This window comes from Garra rufa, chromosome 17 (assembly GCF_049309525.1).
Source record: "Garra rufa chromosome 17, GarRuf1.0, whole genome shotgun sequence".
In the NCBI taxonomy this organism is placed as follows: Eukaryota; Metazoa; Chordata; class Actinopteri; order Cypriniformes; family Cyprinidae; genus Garra; species Garra rufa.
The window spans coordinates 27494154-27515114 of record NC_133377.1 but is presented as its reverse complement, the minus strand read 5'-3'; the positions used below and the strand labels follow the sequence as shown (position 1 = coordinate 27515114).

The window sequence follows — 20961 nt, the reverse complement described above, 5'->3', positions numbered from 1 at the left end:
ACGGACTAAGACATGGTGACCCTTCAGCGCAGGTAGAAGGGTGTGAAGGCCTAAACATACTGCTAGCATTTCCAAGCAGTTGATGTGAAGGCGACTCTCTGCTTTCGACCATAGGCCGAAAGCAGGCTGGCCGTCGCACAGCGCCCCCCAACCTAAGTTGGAGGCGTCTGTCGAGACCGCTTTCCTTCTGACCACCAAGTCCAGGGGAACGCCCTGTTCCATCCATTGAGCGCACCTCCAAGGAGCCAGGGCTGCTATACAGGCCCGATCTACCTTGATGCGCTGGCGTCCCAAACGCCACGCTTGAGGAGGAACCTTTGGTTTCAACCAGAACTGCAGGGGGCGCATTTGAAGCAGACCCAACTGAAGTACTGGAGATGCTGAGGCCATAAGGCCGAGCATCTTCTGAAAAACCTTGAGAGGGCGAAGGGCTCCTATTTTGAAGGAAGCCGCGAGCCTGCGAATGGCTTGGGCTCTCTGCGGCGCAACTGCTGCCTTCATTTGACGTGAGTCGAAAACTGCTCCCAGGAACGCAATGCGTTGGCTGGGAGACAGCACGCTCTTGGCAAAATTGACCTTGAGTCCTAGGCACTCTAAGTGGCTGAGGATTAAGGCTCTGTGGTGTGTTAGCTCGCTCTCTGACTGGGCTAGGATGAGCCAGTCGTCCAGATAGTTCAGGACGCGGATTCCCATCTGTCTCAGAGGGGAAAGTGCTGCGTCCATGCACTTTGTAAACGTGCGAGGGGCTAACGACAGTCCGAACGGAAGGACTGTATATTGATATGCCACTCCCTCGAAGGCGAATCTCAAGAATTGCCTGTGATGGGGGGCGATCTGAATGTGGAAGTATGCATCCTTCAGATCCAGTGAACAAAACCAGTCCCCTTTGCGTATCTGCGAGAGGATCTGTTTTAGTGTAAGCATTCTGAACGGCCGTCTCATGAGGGCGCGATTCAGCTGTCTGAGGTCGAGGATGGGGCGTAGACCGCCATCCTTCTTTGGGACGAGGAAGTAACGGCTGTAAAAACCTGACTCGCTCTGTGTTGGGGGGACCGTTTCCACGGCGCCCTTGGCCAACAGATTCTTTACCTCTAATCGCAAGACGTCTGCGTCTTTGCTGCGAACTGAGGTGGTGATCACACCATGAAAGCGAGGAGGTCTTCGAGCGAACTGGAGTACATAGCCTCGTTCTATTATACCCAAAACCCATTTTGACACTCCGGGGATGGCTTGCCATGCCGCGGATCGTGTCGCTAGGGGCTGCAATGGTTCGCACAGCTGTATGCTGTCTGAAAGCATTGGAAGAGGAAATTTGCTCTTTTCTTGAAAATGTTTGTTTTTTATTTTTCCCGCTATCACAGCGGTTTGCTGTAAGGGCGCTGATATAAAGGGCCCGTGAGTTACAGCTACATTTTTTACAAACATAAGTTCCCTTACACCCGGAACAGAACGGAGTGTAGAAGGGCTTAAAAGAGGCACTTTGGGGGCTGGTCCGGCTGCTGCGAGACTTGGCCCCTCCCTCTTCCTGCTGTTGAGATCAGGAAGACGCTGGCGGCGCCTGGTCCAGCACCACTCTTGGCCGAGGTCCCTGACGCTTAGGGAAGGGAAAGCGCTTGGCTGGGCGTGACCGAGGACGGAGCTCCGTCTGAGGCGCTGGTTGCGCAGCTGGGGGCGTGGCTTTCGCAGGCTGCTGAGTCGGCGCCGGCTTGGGGCGACTAGGAGCCGTTGCAGAGCTCGAGCGTTTGGGCAGGAAATGTCGCATGGCTTGGGACGATTTCTGCGCCGCGGTGAAGCGCTCCGCGAAACCCTCGACAGCTGGGCCGAACAGGCCGGTCGGCGAGATGGGGGAGTCAAGGAAGGCGACCTTATCCGCGTCCTTGATCTCCGTCAAGTTAAGCCACAAGTGGCGCTCCAGCACCACTAAACTGGCCATCGATCGCCCGATCGCCTGAGCCGTCATCTTCGTGGCGCGTAACGCCAAATCCGTAGCGCTACGTATCTCTCTGAGCGGGGAATCGTCCAGGTTCAACTCGTCCAGACCGCGGAGGAGCTTTGCTTGGTACACCTGGAGTACCGCCATAGAGTGAAGCGCTGAAGCTGCCTGTCCAGCAGACGAATACGCTCGTCCAGCGAGGGTAGAGGTCGTTCTGCAAGGCTTAGACGGGTGTGACGCTCTCGCCTTCCAACCGATAGCGGTGGGCGGGCAAAGGTGCGCAGCAACTGACTCGTCCAGCGGGGGCAGCTTCTCGTAGCCCTTTTCCTCAGCGCCATCGACCGTGGTGAGGGCAGCAGAAGAGGAAGTATGAAGGCGGGCGGAGTATGGAGCACGCCAGGACTTAGAGATTTCGTCGTGGACTTCGGGGAAGAATGGTGAAGCTCGCTGACGAGGGGCCTGGCGGCGCCCCGGCAGAAACCATTCGTCCAACCGGCTCCTAGAGGGCTCCTCGGGAGGAGACCATTGAAGATCCAGCTCCTCAACAGCTTTAGATAGGACGCGGAACAGTTCGGCGTCCATACCGGCGCTGGCGGCGCTGGATTGCGCAGACGGCAAGGGGGCGGGGTCATGGGAAGAGCCCGACAACTCCTCTGCGTCAGATGCGGCCAATGACATGCTGTCATCCTCGCATTCACTTCCTCCGAAGGAGACCAGATCGCTCGCAGCCGCAGAGGGACGCTGGTCAGGATGCAGGAAGAGAACTGGCGATTCCTCTCCATGTGGTGAAGGCGAGGCACGCAGGGTCTGAGCCGGCGTGAGCTCGCCTGTCACCACGCTCTTAGATCTCTTGCCCCGCTGCTTCTTCCTAGCAGGCTCTTGCGAGGAAGTAAGCGGGAGGGCGCGAGAAGCGGCGTCGCTCTCTGAAAAGAAAGCTAGCCGCGAGCGGAGGGAAGTGAGACTCATATTCCCGCAGTGGGAACATTCCGTCTCATTGAGCGCAGCCTCAGCGTGGGCGTGACCCAGGCACGAGACGCACTCAGCGTGAGTGTCAGCGGCGTGCAGAGGGGCTCTGCACGAGCGACAAAAACGCCGTGGCATTTGAAACAACGCCGTAGAAATTTGCTCTTAATTTGCTCTTTTAGATGTTCGCCGGATAGCAGCAGGGAATCAGCTCCGGAGCGTCAATCCGCCGAGCAGTGAAGATCCGCTGCGAGGCTCGTCAACGGCGAAGAAGAGGCTTGCTTGAGCGAAGTCTGCGTAGTCAGTCTCTGCGAAGATCAGAAGTCGTCGCTGAAGAAGAAGGATCTGAGTTCCCTATGGCGAAATGCTCGCTTATATAGCCAGATGCTCCGCCCCTTTTGGCGCGATCGGGCGCGAATCATCGCCATAGGTTTGTGCATCTCCGCTGCCGAGCCATTGGTTCGTTTCTTTAACACTGCACGAACCAATGGCCGTGCAGTTACACTGCGTTATTGAAATGCTTCAGTCTCAGGAGAAAAGGAGCTTTTCCCATAAGCGTCTTTACAGACGCAGTACGAGTGAAAGTATCGAAAGGGAACTTCTGTTTTAGCTCACGTCTGCTGAATATAGTCATTTAACCACTATTCCAGCCGTACAAGCTTGTTCCAGTGATACACTGGCCATGATGCTCAAGATGATTGCTTTAAAATACATTATAGTACAACTTTTTTTTTAAATGATATGCACACTGTAAAATGTTTTCTTGAAAACATTTAAAAACTTAGGTTTAGCAGCTGCCTTAAAATGTTAAGTTAAATCAACTTAAGTCATTTCAACTCACAAGTTAAATCAACTCATTTTATTGTAATAAGTTAAAATGACTTGTAGTTTTTAGCTGATTTAACTTAAAATATTAAAGCTGCTGTTTTTAAGTTGAATCTGGTGAAAACTTTTTACAGTGCAGCTATTTCAGAATACTGGGAATATATAGAATCTGAATGATTGTAAGGGCAGTTTTTAAATGGATAGTACACTAAAAAATAAAAACTCTGTCCTTACTTACTCACCCTCATGTCATTCTAAACCTGTAAGACCTTCATTCATCTTCGGAACACAAATTAAGATATTTTTGATGCGATCCAACAGCTTTCTTACCCTGCATAGACAGCAATGTAACTACGATGTTCAAGGCCCAGAAAGGTAGTAAGGAAGGACATCATTAAAATAGTTTATGTAACATCAAACCTTAGTTTTATGAAGCTACAAGAGTTGCGTTGTGACACTCTTGTGAAGGCCCGTTGAAGACTGACACAGAAGAGTTATTTTTGTTTTCTTTCCACACAAAAAGTATTCTTGTAGCTTTACAGTTGAGGTCAAAAGTTTACATCCCACTTTCAGAATCTGCAAAATGTTAATTATTTTACCAAAATAAGAGGGAACCATACAAAATGCATGTTATTGTTTATTTAGTACTGACCTTAATAAGATATTTCACATAAAAAAAATGTACATATAGTCCACAAGAGAAAATAATAGCTGAATTTATAAAAATGACCCCGTGCAAAAGTTTACATCCCCTTGATTCTTAATACTGTGTTGTTACCTGAATAATCCACAGCTGTGTTTTTTTGTTTAGTAATAGTTGTTCATGAGTTCCTTGTTTGTCCTGAACAGTTAAACTGCCAGCTGTTCTTCAGAAAATCCTTCAGGTCCCACAAATTCTTTGTTTTTTCTGCGTTTTTGTGTATTTGAACCCTTTCCAATAATGACTGTATGAGATCCATCTTTTCACACTGAGGACAACTGAGGGACTCATTTGCAACTATTACAAAAGGTTCAAATGCTCACTGATGCTCCAGAAAGAAAAACGATGCATTAAGAGCTGGGGGGTAAAAACTTTTGAACAGAATGGAGATGTGTACATTTTTCTTATTTCGCTAAAATATAATATTATTTAATTTAGCACAGCCCTTCAGGGGCTACAGAAGATACATGTTTCCAAGAAGACAAATTGTATTAAATTAAGGTTGAACCACTGATGTCACATATTGTCACGAGGGCACTATTTTAACAATGTCCTTACCACCTTTCTGGGCCTTCAACGTGTCATTTGCGTTGCTGTCTATACAGGGTCAGAAAGCTCTCTGATTTCATCAGAAATATCTTAATTTGTGTTCTGAAGATGAAGGTCTTATGAGTTTGGAACGACATTAGGGTGAGTAATTAATGATTTTGATTTTTCTATTTCTTTTCTAGTGTTCTATTCACATCAACAAAGCTTAAACTGACAATTAAGAACCACTAATGAAACCAACAGCGTGAATCATTCGGTAAAAAATAAAAAAAATCTAACTACTTGAAGAGCTACTATAAAGTTACGCTCTACATACACTCTTGTCCCATTGTGAATTAAGACCTTTGTGAAGTGTGCAGACGGTAGGTTCCAGTCTAAACACCGTCTGTGTCTATGTACACAGCTAACTTCTGCTTATAAGACCACCTCATGCTTGCTATTTGGCAGAGGAATTGTGTGAAGCTTTGAGCGTGTAGTAATGAGGTCTTTGTGGACTTTCACATCCTGTGAGGAGTCTACCAGAATGGGCCGAGCACCAAGTATCTGTAGGTCTGTATAGGACTCCCACAATCTCTCCCAGTGGATGCAGACCACAGACAACATTTGCGGTTCATACAGGAAGCTCTCTGGTCTCAAATCACTGTGCATCGTTTAATAAAGCAGACATCGAGAGAGATCCTGTCCACCCAAATCTGCCGTCACCTTCTCCGTCCTTGGTGGCCATATGCTAAATGAGGCCTAGTGATTCATCTCTGAGATATTTAATATCAGGATGAGAGTAAATGCGAGCCTTACAGTAGGATGACATGCATAAATCTGCTGTATGTGCAAGGGGATTTGGGCAACGCAATTAATAAAACAGAGTAGCGCCGCACTGAAAGATTTTTAATGAAAGTTTTTAATAAAAAAACGTGCGGAAATGTTTGAAATTGTCAGTCTCGAAGTAGAACCCTCTAAATTCTGTAGCGTAAGTGCTTTAATGAAAGACATATTGGTTCCAGCTCTGGTTTATATCATGAAATCAAATTTTTATCATTGTGTTGCCTCATTTCTTGTTATGCAGTGTGGTTAACAAGCCTATAAAATATACCCTAGAGACAACCGAAGACCTCGGCCAGCCAATGGCCTGAGATGCGAAAGCATAGTAACAAGTAGAATCAGCATCCAATCAGTTTACCATGTTAGTGAGAGCCATGACAAAGGGCAGCGTATTTAGCTTATGGGCGGCTGTTAAAATGTCACAGATCTCTCTGGCATTTGAGCTTGTGAAGTGAAGCTCAAGTTCTTCATGGGAATCAGACGTGCCAAAACGGGTACTCTGTTGGCACATTTTGTGTGTACGTGTCTAATTGAATGAACAGGCCACATGAATTGTATTTGAAGTGCTGGAAGGTTGTACAGTGTTGTTATTGTTAACTAAAACTATGAAAAATAATTTTCAAACATTTAAATAAAAATTTGATTAAAAAAAGCTGTCAAGGCAACATTTCAAGTTAAAATATAAAAAAATAATTCAAATTTTACTATAAATAACTAATTTTGTGTTCCACGGAAATTCATACAGCTTTTAAAAGACATAAAGATGAGTAAATGATGACATTATTTTCTTTTTGGGAGACTATTTCTTTTATTTCAAGCTCATCATATTAGGTATCCCTCAGTATGCTATTAAAAGCACATCTGTTAAGACAGACATTAACACAAATACCACTTCAAAATCCACAGAAGAGACTTCTCAAATATAAATATCTGTTGTTATTATTAAACAATTACAGTATGTTAAACATAATTGTACCTTCAAGTATATATATCCTCTTTCCCTTAATACCTTAAAGGTTACCGTTCCACTCGCTGCTCACCTATACCACAGTGACCACCACATAGCACCTGCATACTGCTGGATCCAGCTTCAAAGTTGCCTGCATAGAATAACGAATCCAGAACTAGACTGTCAGCAGTAAAAATAGTTGATCATATAAAATAATAAACCAAAATAGCATCACACAAGTAGGACTACATTTCAGGCATCTAGTTTCAGAAACCTGCTTTACGCAAAGCCTCGATTAGCCTGGCCAGAAGTGGCTTTTACTGTTATGTCGTTGTATTTTTATGAGAAAGGTAATTAAAATGATTCTGTTACCATTTATATGACTTGTATACAGTTTAGGGTCAAAAGTTTACATCCCCCTTTCAGAATCTGCAAAATGTTAATTATTTTACCAAAATAAGAGGGATCATACAAAATGCATGTCATTGTTTATTTAGTACTGACCCTAATAAGATATTTCACATAAAAGATATTTACATATAAAAAATGACTCCGTTCAAAAGTTTACATCCCCTTGATTCTTAATACTGTGTTGTTACCTGAATTATCCACAACTGTAGTTTTTTTTTGTTTGTTTTTTTTTGTTTAGTGATAGTTGTTCATAAGTCCCTTGTTTGTCCTAAACAGTTCAACTGCCTGCTGTTCTTCTGAAAAATCTTTCAGGTCGCGCAAATTCGTTTTTCAGCATTTTTGTGTATTTGAACCCTTTCCAACAATGACTGTATGATTTTGAGATCCATCTTTTCACACTGAGGAGAACTAAGGGACTCATATGCAACTATTACAGAAGATTCAAACGCTCATTGATGCTCCAGAAGGAAAAACAATGCATTAAGAGCTGGGGGTGAAAACTTTTGAAAAGAATGTACATTTTTCTTATTTTGCTTAAATATCATATTTTTTTTTATTTATTACTGCCCTACAGAGGCTACAGAAGATAGTTACATGTTTCCCAGAAGACAAAATAAGTTTACTTACCCTGATCTTTAAATTCAAAAAGTATTCACCCCCTTAATGTATGGTTTTTCCTTTTGGAGCATCAGTGAGCATTTGAATCTTTTTTTTTTTTTTTGACTATATGTAAGCATCATTTATGTGAAATATCTTATTCAGGTCATTACTAAATAAACAATAACATGCATTTTGCAGATTCTGAAGGGGTGTGTAAACTTTTGAACTCAACTTCTTTCAGGATAATGTGATACAGAATATATATAACTGTATTAACAGTTGTTCTCAACTGTAAATGTTTGTGTTTTAGGGTGGTGGTACGACGCCTGTGGCCCATCCAACCTGAACGGAGTGTACTACAGACAAGGACAGCATGTTGGAAAATTCAATGGAATCAAGTGGCACTATTTCAAAGGCCCCAGCTACTCTCTCCGATCCACTGTCATGATGATCCGACCGGCCGACTTCTCGTAGTTCTCCCCAAATAGCTCAAAACATTTTGGAAAAGTGTTACTTTTGGCCTATGACATTATCAAGTAACGCTGTATAAGTGGTTAGCTGCTTGCCATGTGGATAATGCAGCACTCGTTTAAGATAACAACTCTCCAGGAAACAGGAATCCTGTGAATAGGAGGCTGTCCTATCACCTTTGTGGGGACTACATAGGAGATGGCATGCTCTTTGGGAATTTAGGGCAGGAGCTGACTTGGCCGGGCTTTTATTTTTAAATATAAGAGGTATGAATTCAAGTGCCATTCACTTGTCACTCAGGACCTGTGGACTGCTGAGGCAGGCACATCACCTTTGATGGTAGCGGACTGGGCTGCATCGCCTAGCAATCGCCCTGCGCTTTTCTGGCTTTCGAGTCTCCAAGTGAATTTAAACCAGCTTGAATGTCCTTCATTATCCTAAAAGGACCTATTAATGTTTAATACAAATGTGTTGCACAGTTATATTTGGATTGTGATACTTTACTTCACATTTTTATGCTTTTTTATCCCAGTATATTATTATTATTATTTTTTATTCCTGTCAAAGTGAAGAAAACCATAGCATGCAGCATTAACAGTGACTTACAGTGCTATTTACAAGGGACATAAGAATAGCACACCCGTCCTCCAGCCTGACTGTATTGATTGTGCAAATTGCATATTATTATTGGCTTTGAACTTTGGTGACCTTTGGAGCACATCATAACTTGGCATAAAATTTTGAAATGCATGCCAAAGATCACAGCTATTAAAGATAATACCATAAAAAATATTGATCTAATGTTAATCATCGTTACAACTGATGGAGTAAAGCCAATGGCACATATGGTACTGGTGCAGTATAATACATATAATAATGTTTTAATTCATTCAAACCATATTGTCTTATGAGGATTTGTCATATTAGGATTGTGTTGCAGCTCTTGTCAAACGCAGTGTTACTCTTACCGACAAGCTTGGATGAAGTTTTTATATTTATCCTTGAACCTAAGATTATAGGTTTGCAAAAGTGTTTAATAATTCTGAATGACGGTATTATTGAAAGGAAATGTCTTGTGTTTCATTTGTACATTAAGTTTATTTGTAGCAAGATCGTAGAGTCGGTTCACACAGACTGTTTCGCCATGCCACTTTTAACTCTTTTCACATATAAACATTCGCTAAATGTCCGTCTTTGACTGTTATGCTAGGTTTTGCTGCTTTTATAGCATTGTGTGCTGAAAAAGCAGCTGTTGTTACATGCCAAGTGAAGTTAGAAATCATATCCGCATCCTTTCCATTCCATCCATTGTGTGAGCCAGACATTAAGACTTTTGGTATTTAATTAGGACAATGTACAATAAGGTTCCATTTTTTAACATTACTTTAGTTAATCAGTTAAGGAAAATACTTCTGAAGCATTTATCTTTGTTAATGTTAATTTTAACATTTACTAATACATTATTTAAATCCAAAGTTGTATCTGTATCTTGTATCATGTATCATATTAATTAATGGACCTGAGCCAACATGAACAATGAACAGATGTATTTTTAATAACTAACATTAACAAAGATTAACAAATGTGTTACTTATTGTAAAGTTAATGCATTAACCAATGTTAACTAATGGGACCTTATTGTAAAGTGTTACTGGACTAACTGGTCACTGGATTAATTCACTTCTAGAATAAAAATGTCCCGATAATTTACTCATTGCCATGTCATCCAAGATGTTCATGTCTTTCTTTTTTTATTCGAAAAGAAGGTTTTTGTGGAAAACATTCCAGGATTTTTCTCCATATAGCAGATTCAGTGGGTTGAAGGTCCAAATTACAGTTTCAATGCATCTGCAAGGGGCTCTACTCAATTCCAGCCGAGGATTAAGGGTCTTATCTAGCGAAAAAATATACAGATTTCTATACTTTTTAACCACACATGATCATCTTGCAATAGCTTTGCAATGCACGTCTGTGACTTCACGCATTATGTAATCACGTTGGAATAGTCATGCACGGTTAGTTCTCCATCTGTGTACTTTGGTTCTAAAATTGCAGAGTGAAAAACTCCATCTCATTTTCTCCTCTAACTTCAAAATCGCTGGTTTACCTCTTTTTTTGTAAAGAGCGTTTGACTTTCTTTGCACGTTCGCTTTGTAAACACTGGGTCGGTATTTCCGCCTACGTCACACGTGACTTTTCAAGTTGAACTGGTGCAAGACGAGAATTTGTGGTTAAAAGTATGCACGTTTTAATCTTTTTTTTTTAGAAAATGGTCCCTCGTTCCTCAGCTGGGATTGTGTAGAGCCGTCTGAAGATGTATTGAAACTGCAAATTTGGACCTTCAACACAGCATTGAAGTCCACTATGTGGAGAAACATCCTGAAATAGAAAGACATGGACATCTTGGATGACATAGGGTTGAGTAAATTATCAGTCAATGTTTTATTTTGTAAGTAAACTAATCCTTTAACAAATGTGCATAAATTCTGTTGGTACAAGTGCTTTGGTTTGTGAAAAAAACATTTTGTAAATGTTCTTTTTGTAAGACTTTTTGAGTTGGCAGGATTGTAAAGCGGCTATTTTTAGCTTGCTTATACTGGCATGCTCACTGAAGTCATTAGAATAGCTTCAGAATTCCTATCTTTCATCAAAAAAGTCTGATAATACTCTTCGATAGATTGTTGCTGTATGCAAGACTACTACTACTGTCTTCCATCAAGTAACAACAGCATGGAGCATTGGAAAGTGGTACGTTTTTTGTAAATTCATAAATTGTCTGGAAAGCTGCAGAATGGCATGTTTCATATCACACTCTAAATACTGTAATTTAGTGTGCTTAAAATTGCTTTCCAGAGGAAAGCACTGCTTTACATTTTTTTATTAGCTCAGATCCATCAATGTGTTCTGAATTAAAGGTGTAGCTAAAGTGACATTAATGGTATTGACCTTGTTTATCTCATTCAAATTTCATTTGCCATGTTATTTAAACACCTCATCCTTTGTAACAATGTTCATGATGTTAGTTCAAATTAAAAAAAATGGACTCGATGCCCCAAGCTTAGCTGAATGAGCAATTTTGAGTCATTTATTACTGCCTCTGGAATCCAGAGTCTTTATTTTGCTTTCACAGAGCTATTCAGCAATTTCTATTTGAGTCACGTCGCACCGTAGACACAATATTTACACACGGCAGAAGAAAAAAATATAAAGGAGCTCAATTTTTGGACAGAATGGGCCCTGAGCAGGCGAGCCACCTTTGTGTCCAGAGTGAGCAGACTGTTAGTTCTCCGCCACTCTGCCGTGACAGATTGCTGAGGTGTCAAACGATGCTGTCGGGACCGCTAAATCCCCCCATAGCTGACATTCCTACACCCTAATCGAAGGGTTAAGCAAACGACGGGCGCTTGTAAACTGGCGCCTGTCCTTCAACACCTGAGCTGACCCACTACACCCTCCGGAATGCAGCCGCCATCAGATGGGCACAGACACAATGGAGGACCAACTGGACCGTGTGGAGCCACAAAAAAGAGAAACAAGAAGCATTCAAGATCTCTGATGGATTCAAGCCAACACTTCATGTAACAGAAGAGGTGAGTCCTGGTGCCTTTGCATTTCTGAGATATAGCTTCTATATTGATGACACACTGATATCGTCCAGAGTGCCTTTTAATGTTGTGTGTGACCAGGAATGCTAGGTGAAGGCTGACTCAGACGCCTCTGCGGTCCACTGGTGTATCTGAAGACGGATCATTTCCTGTTTGCACAAGCTGAAAAAGGGGACAGGAACCCCATAGGAGGAACGCGATTGGTCTACTGACGAGCAATGGGCTTGATGCCAGATCAGACAAGAAAGAAAAGAGACGGTACCTGTAGAGTGAACAGGCACAGATAGCAACATCACACACCAGATCATGAAAATAGCAATTGGAAATAAGGCCACCTGAATAAAAGAAAAACATGCATGTTTCTGTATAGTATATGTTCCAGAAATAAACCAGATATAACCTTTTAATGAATAATGGGCCGCAGTTCAGCAATCTTTTCCCGCAAGTTAGATTGAGGGAAGCGAACAGAAAAATGAATCTTCTGGAATTTCTTTGGCTCAGGACCACTTGAACTTATTCCCAGGGTGAGTTTAAAACATGCTGAAGCTGTGGATTGCACCGTTTGGGGCTATTTGAAATGTTTTTTTGAAATTCTTTCAACTTATTGAATTTATAGGATTTTAACAACTACAACGAAGCTTTCAGCATGTTCTATTCATTGTTTGTTCAAATTAGGATTCATGCTAAAAAAAACTGTTGTGCTGGCCCTGCTGGATAACAGATGTAAATATAAATTAGTGTCATTACTTCAGTCAAGTGAAGTCAAAAATAGCACTATAAATTAGGATGTACGACTCTTGCAACATACATTGTGTGAAGAACAGAGTGAAATGTAAGAAATTCAACCCAGGCTTATTGTAAAAAAGTGCCTGTGGCACTTTTAGCTAAATGATATGACCACTTTGAATGACCAAGTGAATTTTTCAGGGAGTGGCACTAAAAGCATGTTCAGATTTATTCTAAACTAATTAATGTGAATTTTTCCAACTGGTTGTTGTACACATTGCGGTAGTTTAGACGTGAATATCCAGTGAGTGGCATTGAAAGATAAAGGGCCAGATTTATGAACAGCTTGCGCCAGCGCAAAACGTCCTAAAATAGTACTGTCAGGATTTACTAAAGACGCGCAGTGAAGAATTAAGTTATGTTTGCACCTGACCAATATGCATTTGTAGGAGTTTCCCTTTCAGATGCAAAATTTATGAGAGGAGAGCATTAAAATAAATCACGCAACGCGCTTTACTAACATTTGCGCTTGTCAAATTACTGGTATTTTTGCCATTATTTAACCCCCACAAAAAAAGCAGGCATTAGGTAGTAGGTTTTGATGAACATGGAGGAATTTATGCAGCAAACATGTTTGAATCTCCAATTATTTGCATTAACTCTTGTTGACAAAAGTCAAAAACTACCTCACATGAGCCTGAAAACGTTTTTGCGAAATTAAGGGATTTTCTTTCAAAATGTGGCGTTTCCATCACTTTTTTCTTATGCAATAATTCAAAATGTGCATAAAAACAGCGTGATTGAAACTAACAAAAGTATAATAAAACCATGTTTGCTGAGACCACAATGATATGATAGCTTGCTTCTACAAGAATTTTTATAAAACACTTGTGTCTTTTACAGGACTCATACCCAAGCGCTCATGTTGCTACTACCATGATGTACTAGGTGAGCTACTGAGCAAGTTTACAACATCAGAAAAAGTATTTTTAGGTCACAGCATAGTAGTATTGTGCAAGGAACGTGCAAAAACAACTACAAAAACGTAATTAATTGATAATCTGCCCCGTAACCATATTCTGTGAGAAAAGTAGGGCTGCCCCCTAATAGTCGACTAAGCGTTGGTCAACCAACATTTTATTAGTCGCTCAGTCGCTGAAAAAAATTCCACAGGAAGTGAACAGATTGTTAACAGCTAGTCTATGTGGTAATATAGTACATCGGGCAGGACATCCAAACACGTACCTATCATTCATCGACCTCAAATATGGCTTTTTTATCTGAAATATGTAAGTAGTAGCAACTTTACATAGCTGCTCAATCTAATGTTAACCTAGAAAAATGTGTGCTATTCCAAGTGTCTGTGCAGAGTGTGGAAGCTGAATAGTAGCACACTCACTGCATGACACTCATTTTAGGTCATACAGATAAAAGTAGTATATCCTTCAAATCTGTAAAGACTCTTATGTTTTTTTTTGTGTGTGCATTCAGAATAACAAGGAAACGTTGCGCTTTTGTAAAATAATGAAAGCAAACAGAATGCGTTTTCTGCCGTCTCTGTCTTTCTGAACTTGAGTGTGAAACTTTGAAACACAGTGTATGCTTGCCTTACAGACATGAAAAGTATATCTACAGTGAGTAAAAAAATTCAAATAAATGTAATCCATATGAAACATGCAAACAAGCACATCTGCTATTGCAGAGATGAGTTAGTGTCGCCAAATTCATCTCTTCAGCCGAAAACAAAGAAGTCACTAGATGATCAATAAATTATTAAAACGTTAATGAAGCCTCCTTGCTGTTTTCCGCTGACAAATTCTTCTTAAAAACTAAAAAGCTTTAGTCAAGGGCAGCCCCAGTGCAAAGCCCTAGCCCTAGTAATAAAAACCTCTGGTTTTTTATTGCCATTAGTGTTGAAGAGTTGGAAACTGCAGTTGTTTGTATGTATAGGTATGCTTTTAGTGCCAGTGAGCCTGTTTTGTATTCCCTTCACATTTGTGCACATTCAAACATCTCAAGAATCGTGCCAGGTTACGTTAACCATGACCAATCTCAACATGGTGAGTTGGAATGATGTGAAAATTTTTTCCTTTTGTGTTCCATGGAAGAAAGAAAACAATACAGGATTTGGAACGACATGATGGTGAGTAAATGATGACAGAATTTTCATTTTGGGGTCAACTCTAGCATTTTAAGTGCCTGAGAAACGCACAACCTCACTGCGACACCAATGAGTAAATAGCTCATTTTCAATATGTATCAACTTGTTGGTCTTCGTATTCTTAAAATGCAATCTTGGTTACTGGCACATCACCGGTTTTAGAGAAACAGATACTCTATTGACAGCTTGGTTGCCCAGGAGATTTCCTTGCTTGGCATTGTCAGGCTGCATTGATTTTGAGTCTGAAAGGGAAATAAAAGTGTAAACACACAGTTAGTGGTTTGGGACTTCTCTCCCCCTTTTGGAAGTCCAGAAGGTGTTCATGGTGATGGATTGATGAAGAGCGTAAGAGTGAAATTTGGTTTCGAGGCTGAGGGGAGAGAGAGGGAATGGGCTGAGGTAATGCAGGAGGCTTGGATAATGGGAAGAGGGAGGTGTTCAGAAGAGTTATGATGGAGCCGTGAGCCACAAGGCCATCAAAAGCCTGTTCATCAGACTCCCTCTCGTCCTGTTAGCCACAGCTGAATCAGACCCAAGAGGGTCCTCCCCCCCCTAGCCACACTGAAGTGATTGACTGTGAATGTGTTCTGAGAAAAGCTCTGTTTGTTTGTTTGCTCAGTGGCATTAACCTTTATTTCACCAGCGGCAATCCTAATGTTTTTGGAGCACAGCAACACGGCACCTTAGAGAACCATGCCCTTGATAAAAAGTAGAACTGTTGTTTGCTTTCAGCGGCTTTATTATACAGGACTGCAGCAAAGTTTTATATGCCAGTCACGTCAAGGAAAGACTAGGGGGCCGTAACTGGGTGCTAGATCCCAAACAGGCAGCCCAAAAGGATTTGGCGGACCCAACACGACGAAGCTTACAGTACGAAGCAACCATGGTTTCACAACACAAATGGAATATAAATCAACACAGAAAAAATTAAGCATCAACACAATGGAAGTGGATATGACCACAAGCTCATTTTTTTTTAACTGAAAAAAAAAGTCTTACAGGAATTACATGGAAACAGATGCAATTTTATGATCCTATTAGGCTATGCATTTATGTGGCCATAAAGTAACAGTGCAGTATGGTATCTTAAAATTGAAGCATTCAAAATTTAAAAGGAGTTATTTAGAAAAATCTGTTGGCTTTCTTATGAGTGATGCTGTCTTGGGGTTTCTATCCACCTTATATGTTCCCATAAGAGTGGGCGCAGACATTTGTAAATTTTATGGGTCTGCCTTCCTGCATTTTGCAGTGCCTTGCAAAAGTATTCATACCCCTTCATTTTTTTCACATTTTGTTTTGTTGCAGCATTATGTTAAACTACTTTAAATTACTTTTTTTCCACATCAATCTCATACACCATAATGACAAAGCACAAAACAGGTTTGTAACAACTTTGCAAATTTATTAGAAATGCAAAAAAAGAGCCCGTTGCATAAGTATTCATACCCTTTTCTAGGACACTCGAAATTTAGCTCAGGAGCATTTATATTGCTTCTAGATGTTACTACACGTTGAGTGGCAAATTCATTTGAATGAGTATGATTTAAAAAAGTACACACCTCTCAGAAAAGGTCTAACAGCTGAAAATGCATATCAGAGCAAAAACCAAGTCCTGAGGTCAAGATAACTGCCTGTAGAGCTCAGTGACAGACTTGAGTTAAGGCAATGATCTAGGGAAGAGTTCAGAAAAAATCTGCTGCATTGAAGGTTCACAGAAGCATGTAGCCTCCATTATCCATAATGGAAGACGATTGGAACAACTAGGACTCTAGAAAATGTTTTAAGTGTTTTATTTTTAATAAATTTGTAAAATTTGCTAATCTAGTTTTTTGCTTTGTCATTGTTATGGTGTATGGAGTGTAAATTGATGTGGGGAAAAAACTAATTTAAAGCAGTTTAACATAATGCTGCAACAAAACAAAATGTCAAAAAAAATGAAGAGGTATGAATACTTTTGCAAGGCACTGTACCTGTACAAAACAGCTAATTTTGCTGCTTGATATTGCAAATTGGTGTGTCTTGCTATATTATTTTAATGTATTATCTTAATTATGAAGACACTGGTTTGTGCAAAAAGTTTTACTGCACATTGTTATTCTTCTCGTTATTTCCCTGCAGCGGCTAATGAAGATGTGCTAGTATTATTTTCACAGAAAGGCTCGTGCCCAGTATCACAATTCTTTTTCTAGAAAACATCTCTCTGCAGTCACATATGTGTTAAGAAAATGTTTTTATATCCTCTTGTGAGCATCTGAGGAAATCTGCACTGACATTCAAGGTTGAGCGTTTGTGTAAGAAATTTTTTTTTCGATCCATTATGTCCCAAAGCACAACTATTACAGTACAGCAAAGATGAGGGTCGATCAATCATATAATACACACAAAAAGAGGCAAGACCTCTTAATTATACCTCACTGTAGAGGAGAGGAAGCATGTTTATACACTAAGGCCCTGTCCTCCCTCTCAGATATCCAGCTGAACTCTTAGATTTTATCCTTCGTTTTTAATACTGTTATATGATGTTGTGCTTCTCAGGAAAATTTATAATGGATGTACAAACTCTGCCCTCAGGAGATTTAGTGTCTGACACGCAATTCTGAAGCATGAGGTCATGGCTTGCTGAGTTTGTTTAACACTTCTCCATAGGGATGCTGACTCAGGGGCAAACTCATAAAGATATTCTCTGAGGATTGATAGATTCCTGAACATTTATATTACATTAAATACATTTATATAGATAGATAGATAGATAGATAGATAGATAGATAGATAGATAGATAGATAGATAGATAGATCTGTGGTCAAATTATTGAAATCTACAAATTCAAAATTGGGACAATATATTTGTGTTAATTGTTATAGTTTCCCATATATTAATATCAGAATTATTAATTAAAATGATGTTTGAGTATTAAACTTACCCTAGTTTATTAATAGGCCTACAATTCACCAAAAATCACAATGTGACTAGTAAACAGCAATTATAGCAAATAATAAACAGATCAAAAAAGGATTAATAACAAAAATATGACATAACAAAAACACATTAAAAATAAAACAACAAATATGACAATATATGATAAAAAAAACTGTATTAACGAATACTTTTACCCCAGTTTCACAGACATGGCTTAAGCCTAGTCCTAGACTAAAATGTAAGTCTGATCTTAAAATATATCAGTGCCTTTGTTTTGTCTCAAGATGCACACCAGTATTGTTTTTTCTGTCACATTTATAAAAAAATACTTAGATGTCTTAATTGAACTATGGCCTAATCCTGGCTTAGGCTCAGCACTGTTTATGAAATCAGGCTTTAATGTTTTCTGACTGCATTTAGGAGTTTGACAAACTGTGAGTATAAAGTAACTAGGCTACAACTTTTCAAATGACTTTTTTTCAAGTTATTTTATGTTTATGCTCTTAGAAATGGATCTGTACTATCCCTGATCAGGTTTATTGTTTTGCATTTTAGGCTCATTTCGACCACAAAGTGTGTGCTTTCTGCAAGTGTATTTTTTTTTTTTTGTTGTTGTTGTTTTTTTTTTGTTTTTTTTTTTTGTAATTTTTAATATCAGATTTGTGACGACGGACATTTCAGTAATGTTTAATACTGTGTGCAAAACAATCCCTCATGGCTATCATATGGAAGCCTATAAAGTCAGAATTATGAGATATAAACTTGCAATTGCGAGTTATAAAGTCAGAATTGCAAGGTAAGTCACAATTCAGTTTTTTTTTTTCAGAATTGCATGATATAAACTCACAATTACTAGAAATAAAGTTCAATTCTGCCTTTTTTTATGCAATTGTGAGTTTGTATCTCGCATTTCTGGCTTTTTTTCTCAGAATTGTGAGATATAGGCCTGGTTTCACAGACAGGGCTGAGTCTAAGCCAGGATTGGACCATAGTTCAATTAGGAGATTTAAGTAATTTTTATAAATGTGGTGTATAAAAATGTGCATCTTGAGACAAAAGGCACTGATATATTATAAGATTAGTCAGTGCAAGATTCTTACAGCTAAAACAGCTCAGACTTACATTTTAGTCTGGAACTAGACTTAAGCCTTGTCTGTGAAAAAAGGGGATAAACTCGCAGTTGTGAGTTATAAAGTCCAACTTTGAGGGGAAAAAAGACTGATATGTTCTCAGAATTGAGTTTCATATCTCACAATTCTGACTTAACCTGCAATTGCGTGTTATAAAAACGATATCAAAATTGCGAGATATAAACTAGCAAATCTGAGCAAAAAAGTCAATTGCAAGATATAAACTCGCAATTCTGAGAAATCTTTATTTTTCAAAATTGTGATTTTATGCCTTACTATTTTGACTTCATAACTCACTATTGCAAGTTTATATCACACAAATTTGAGTTTTTATCATGCAATTCTAACTTCATTTCTCACCATTCTAACTTTATGGCCCAGTTTCAGAGACAGGGCTTTGTCTAAACCAGGATTAGGCCATAGTTCATAGGACAAAAAAAAGTAATTTTTATGAATGTGCTTAGAAAAAAAAAAACATTACTGGTGTGCATCGTGAGACAAAACATAGGCACTGATATATTTTAAGATGAATCACTGCAATTTAATTTTAGTTGAAACAGCTCAGACTTACATTTTAGTCTGGGACTAGGCTATTGTGAGTTTATATCGTAATTCTGAGAAAAAAAATGTCAGAATTGTGAGATGTAAAATTGCATAACTTTTTTATATTTTTTATTCAGTGGCTGAAACAGGCTTCCATACTATTATACCTTGTTATAAAGTGCACACTAACAGTACACTGTAAAAAGTTTTCACCAGATTCAACTTAAAAACCTAAGTTCAGCAGCCGCCTTAAAATTTTAAGTTAAATCAGCTTAAAACTACAAGTCATTTTAACTTATTACAATAAAAATGAGTTGATTTAACTTGTGAGTTGAAATGACTTAAGTCGATTTAACTTAAAATTTTAAGTCAGCTGCTAAATTTAAGTTTTTAAGCTAAAACTGGTGAAAACGTTTTACAGTGTATAACTTTTAACATGTATACTTAATATGTGACTACCTTGTGAATACTATGGGGACAGCTCCAGTCAGACACAGGACACTAAAATTCAGGACTGTCCTCCAAAAAGGTGGATGTCTGGTCACCCTAATCTAAGTTAATATTTAATATGATTTATTTCAATATATATTCATAATTTAACTTTTTAAAAATGTCAGGAAAACCTACTCAGTTGGTCTTGCCAGCCCTTGCATCAGACACGTCACGCTCTGTAAGTCGACGCACTCCGGAGTCAAAACAACGAAACATGATGTTTAACGACCTGCCACATAACTCTACACTTTTTCACGCACTTGCCCCTGGAAATGGATACATTGCAAACGTGTCTAATAAATTAAAAGCACCGGAGCTAGAAAGTACCTCTTTGTCCGTAATGAGCTCATCTGATTGCATGAGTACACTCACTCTTCCTGACAGTAAAAGCGCACGAGAGGTGGGGGTGGGATTTCCTCTCGGCCTGTTGGCAGGTTGGCCGCCGACTCCTGATCACGTACGAGCTGATTTACCGTCCATTTCGTTTATTTATGAGGCCGCTCCAGACGGCTAAACACAATCAATAACGTTCATTGCAGCAGAGCTTTATTGGATTAGAGACAGATTTGAAGCCTACGAGCTGACACTGTTGACTTTGGTGCGCCCAAAATGTTTGAGGCAACACTTTACTCAGGTTGTTATCCACGAAAAGAGGATGTTGTGTTTAATTTTTCTTTTTTACTCATCTGCTTAATCTCATCTGTCTAATTTCTATGTCTGTCCCAGATTTGGGCACTGGTTTTCCTCTACTGTGCGGTCTTGCAGGTATTTTTTATTCATGGTTGGCAGCCAAAGTTGGACGGCTAGTCCAAAAACAACATAGTACAATATGATTCTCACAGTGCAAATATTCTGTAATAACTATGAATAAAACCCTAGAGTACAATTCTTCAAAATTGTTACTTTCAGGATGAAAAAAGTGGTTATTTCAATGGCAATGTGTTCCACCTACTGCAAATATTTTGAAAACCAAAAGCTTTGCCTGTAACCTCAGTGCAAAAGCAGAGCGATGTATTTACCTCTTTTTTTATCAGCATTTAAGACTTAATGGTGCCTTTAATCAGAGACAGATTACCACAACATAAATCCTATTTCCCTGCTCAGAGTGATACGCAAATCAGTAACCCAAGGGTTTCGGATAGTCCAACGAAGCCTGTGTCTGCTCAA

General features: G+C 39.7%; 1 protein-coding gene across 1 annotated transcript in view; it reads left to right on the top strand.

Moving 5' to 3' along the window:
- angpt1 (angiopoietin 1) overlaps window positions 1-11281 on the top strand; it is a 40338-nt gene extending 29057 nt beyond the window's left edge. Inside the window, exons 4-5 of the mRNA XM_073821456.1 lie at window positions 6270-6283; window positions 8060-11281. Coding sequence (XP_073677557.1) covers window positions 6270-6283; window positions 8060-8223 — 178 coding nt within the window. The 3' untranslated portion in view covers window positions 8224-11281. The remainder of the gene's footprint in view (window positions 1-6269; window positions 6284-8059) is intronic.
- The last annotated feature ends 9680 nt before the right edge of the window (window positions 11282-20961 follow it).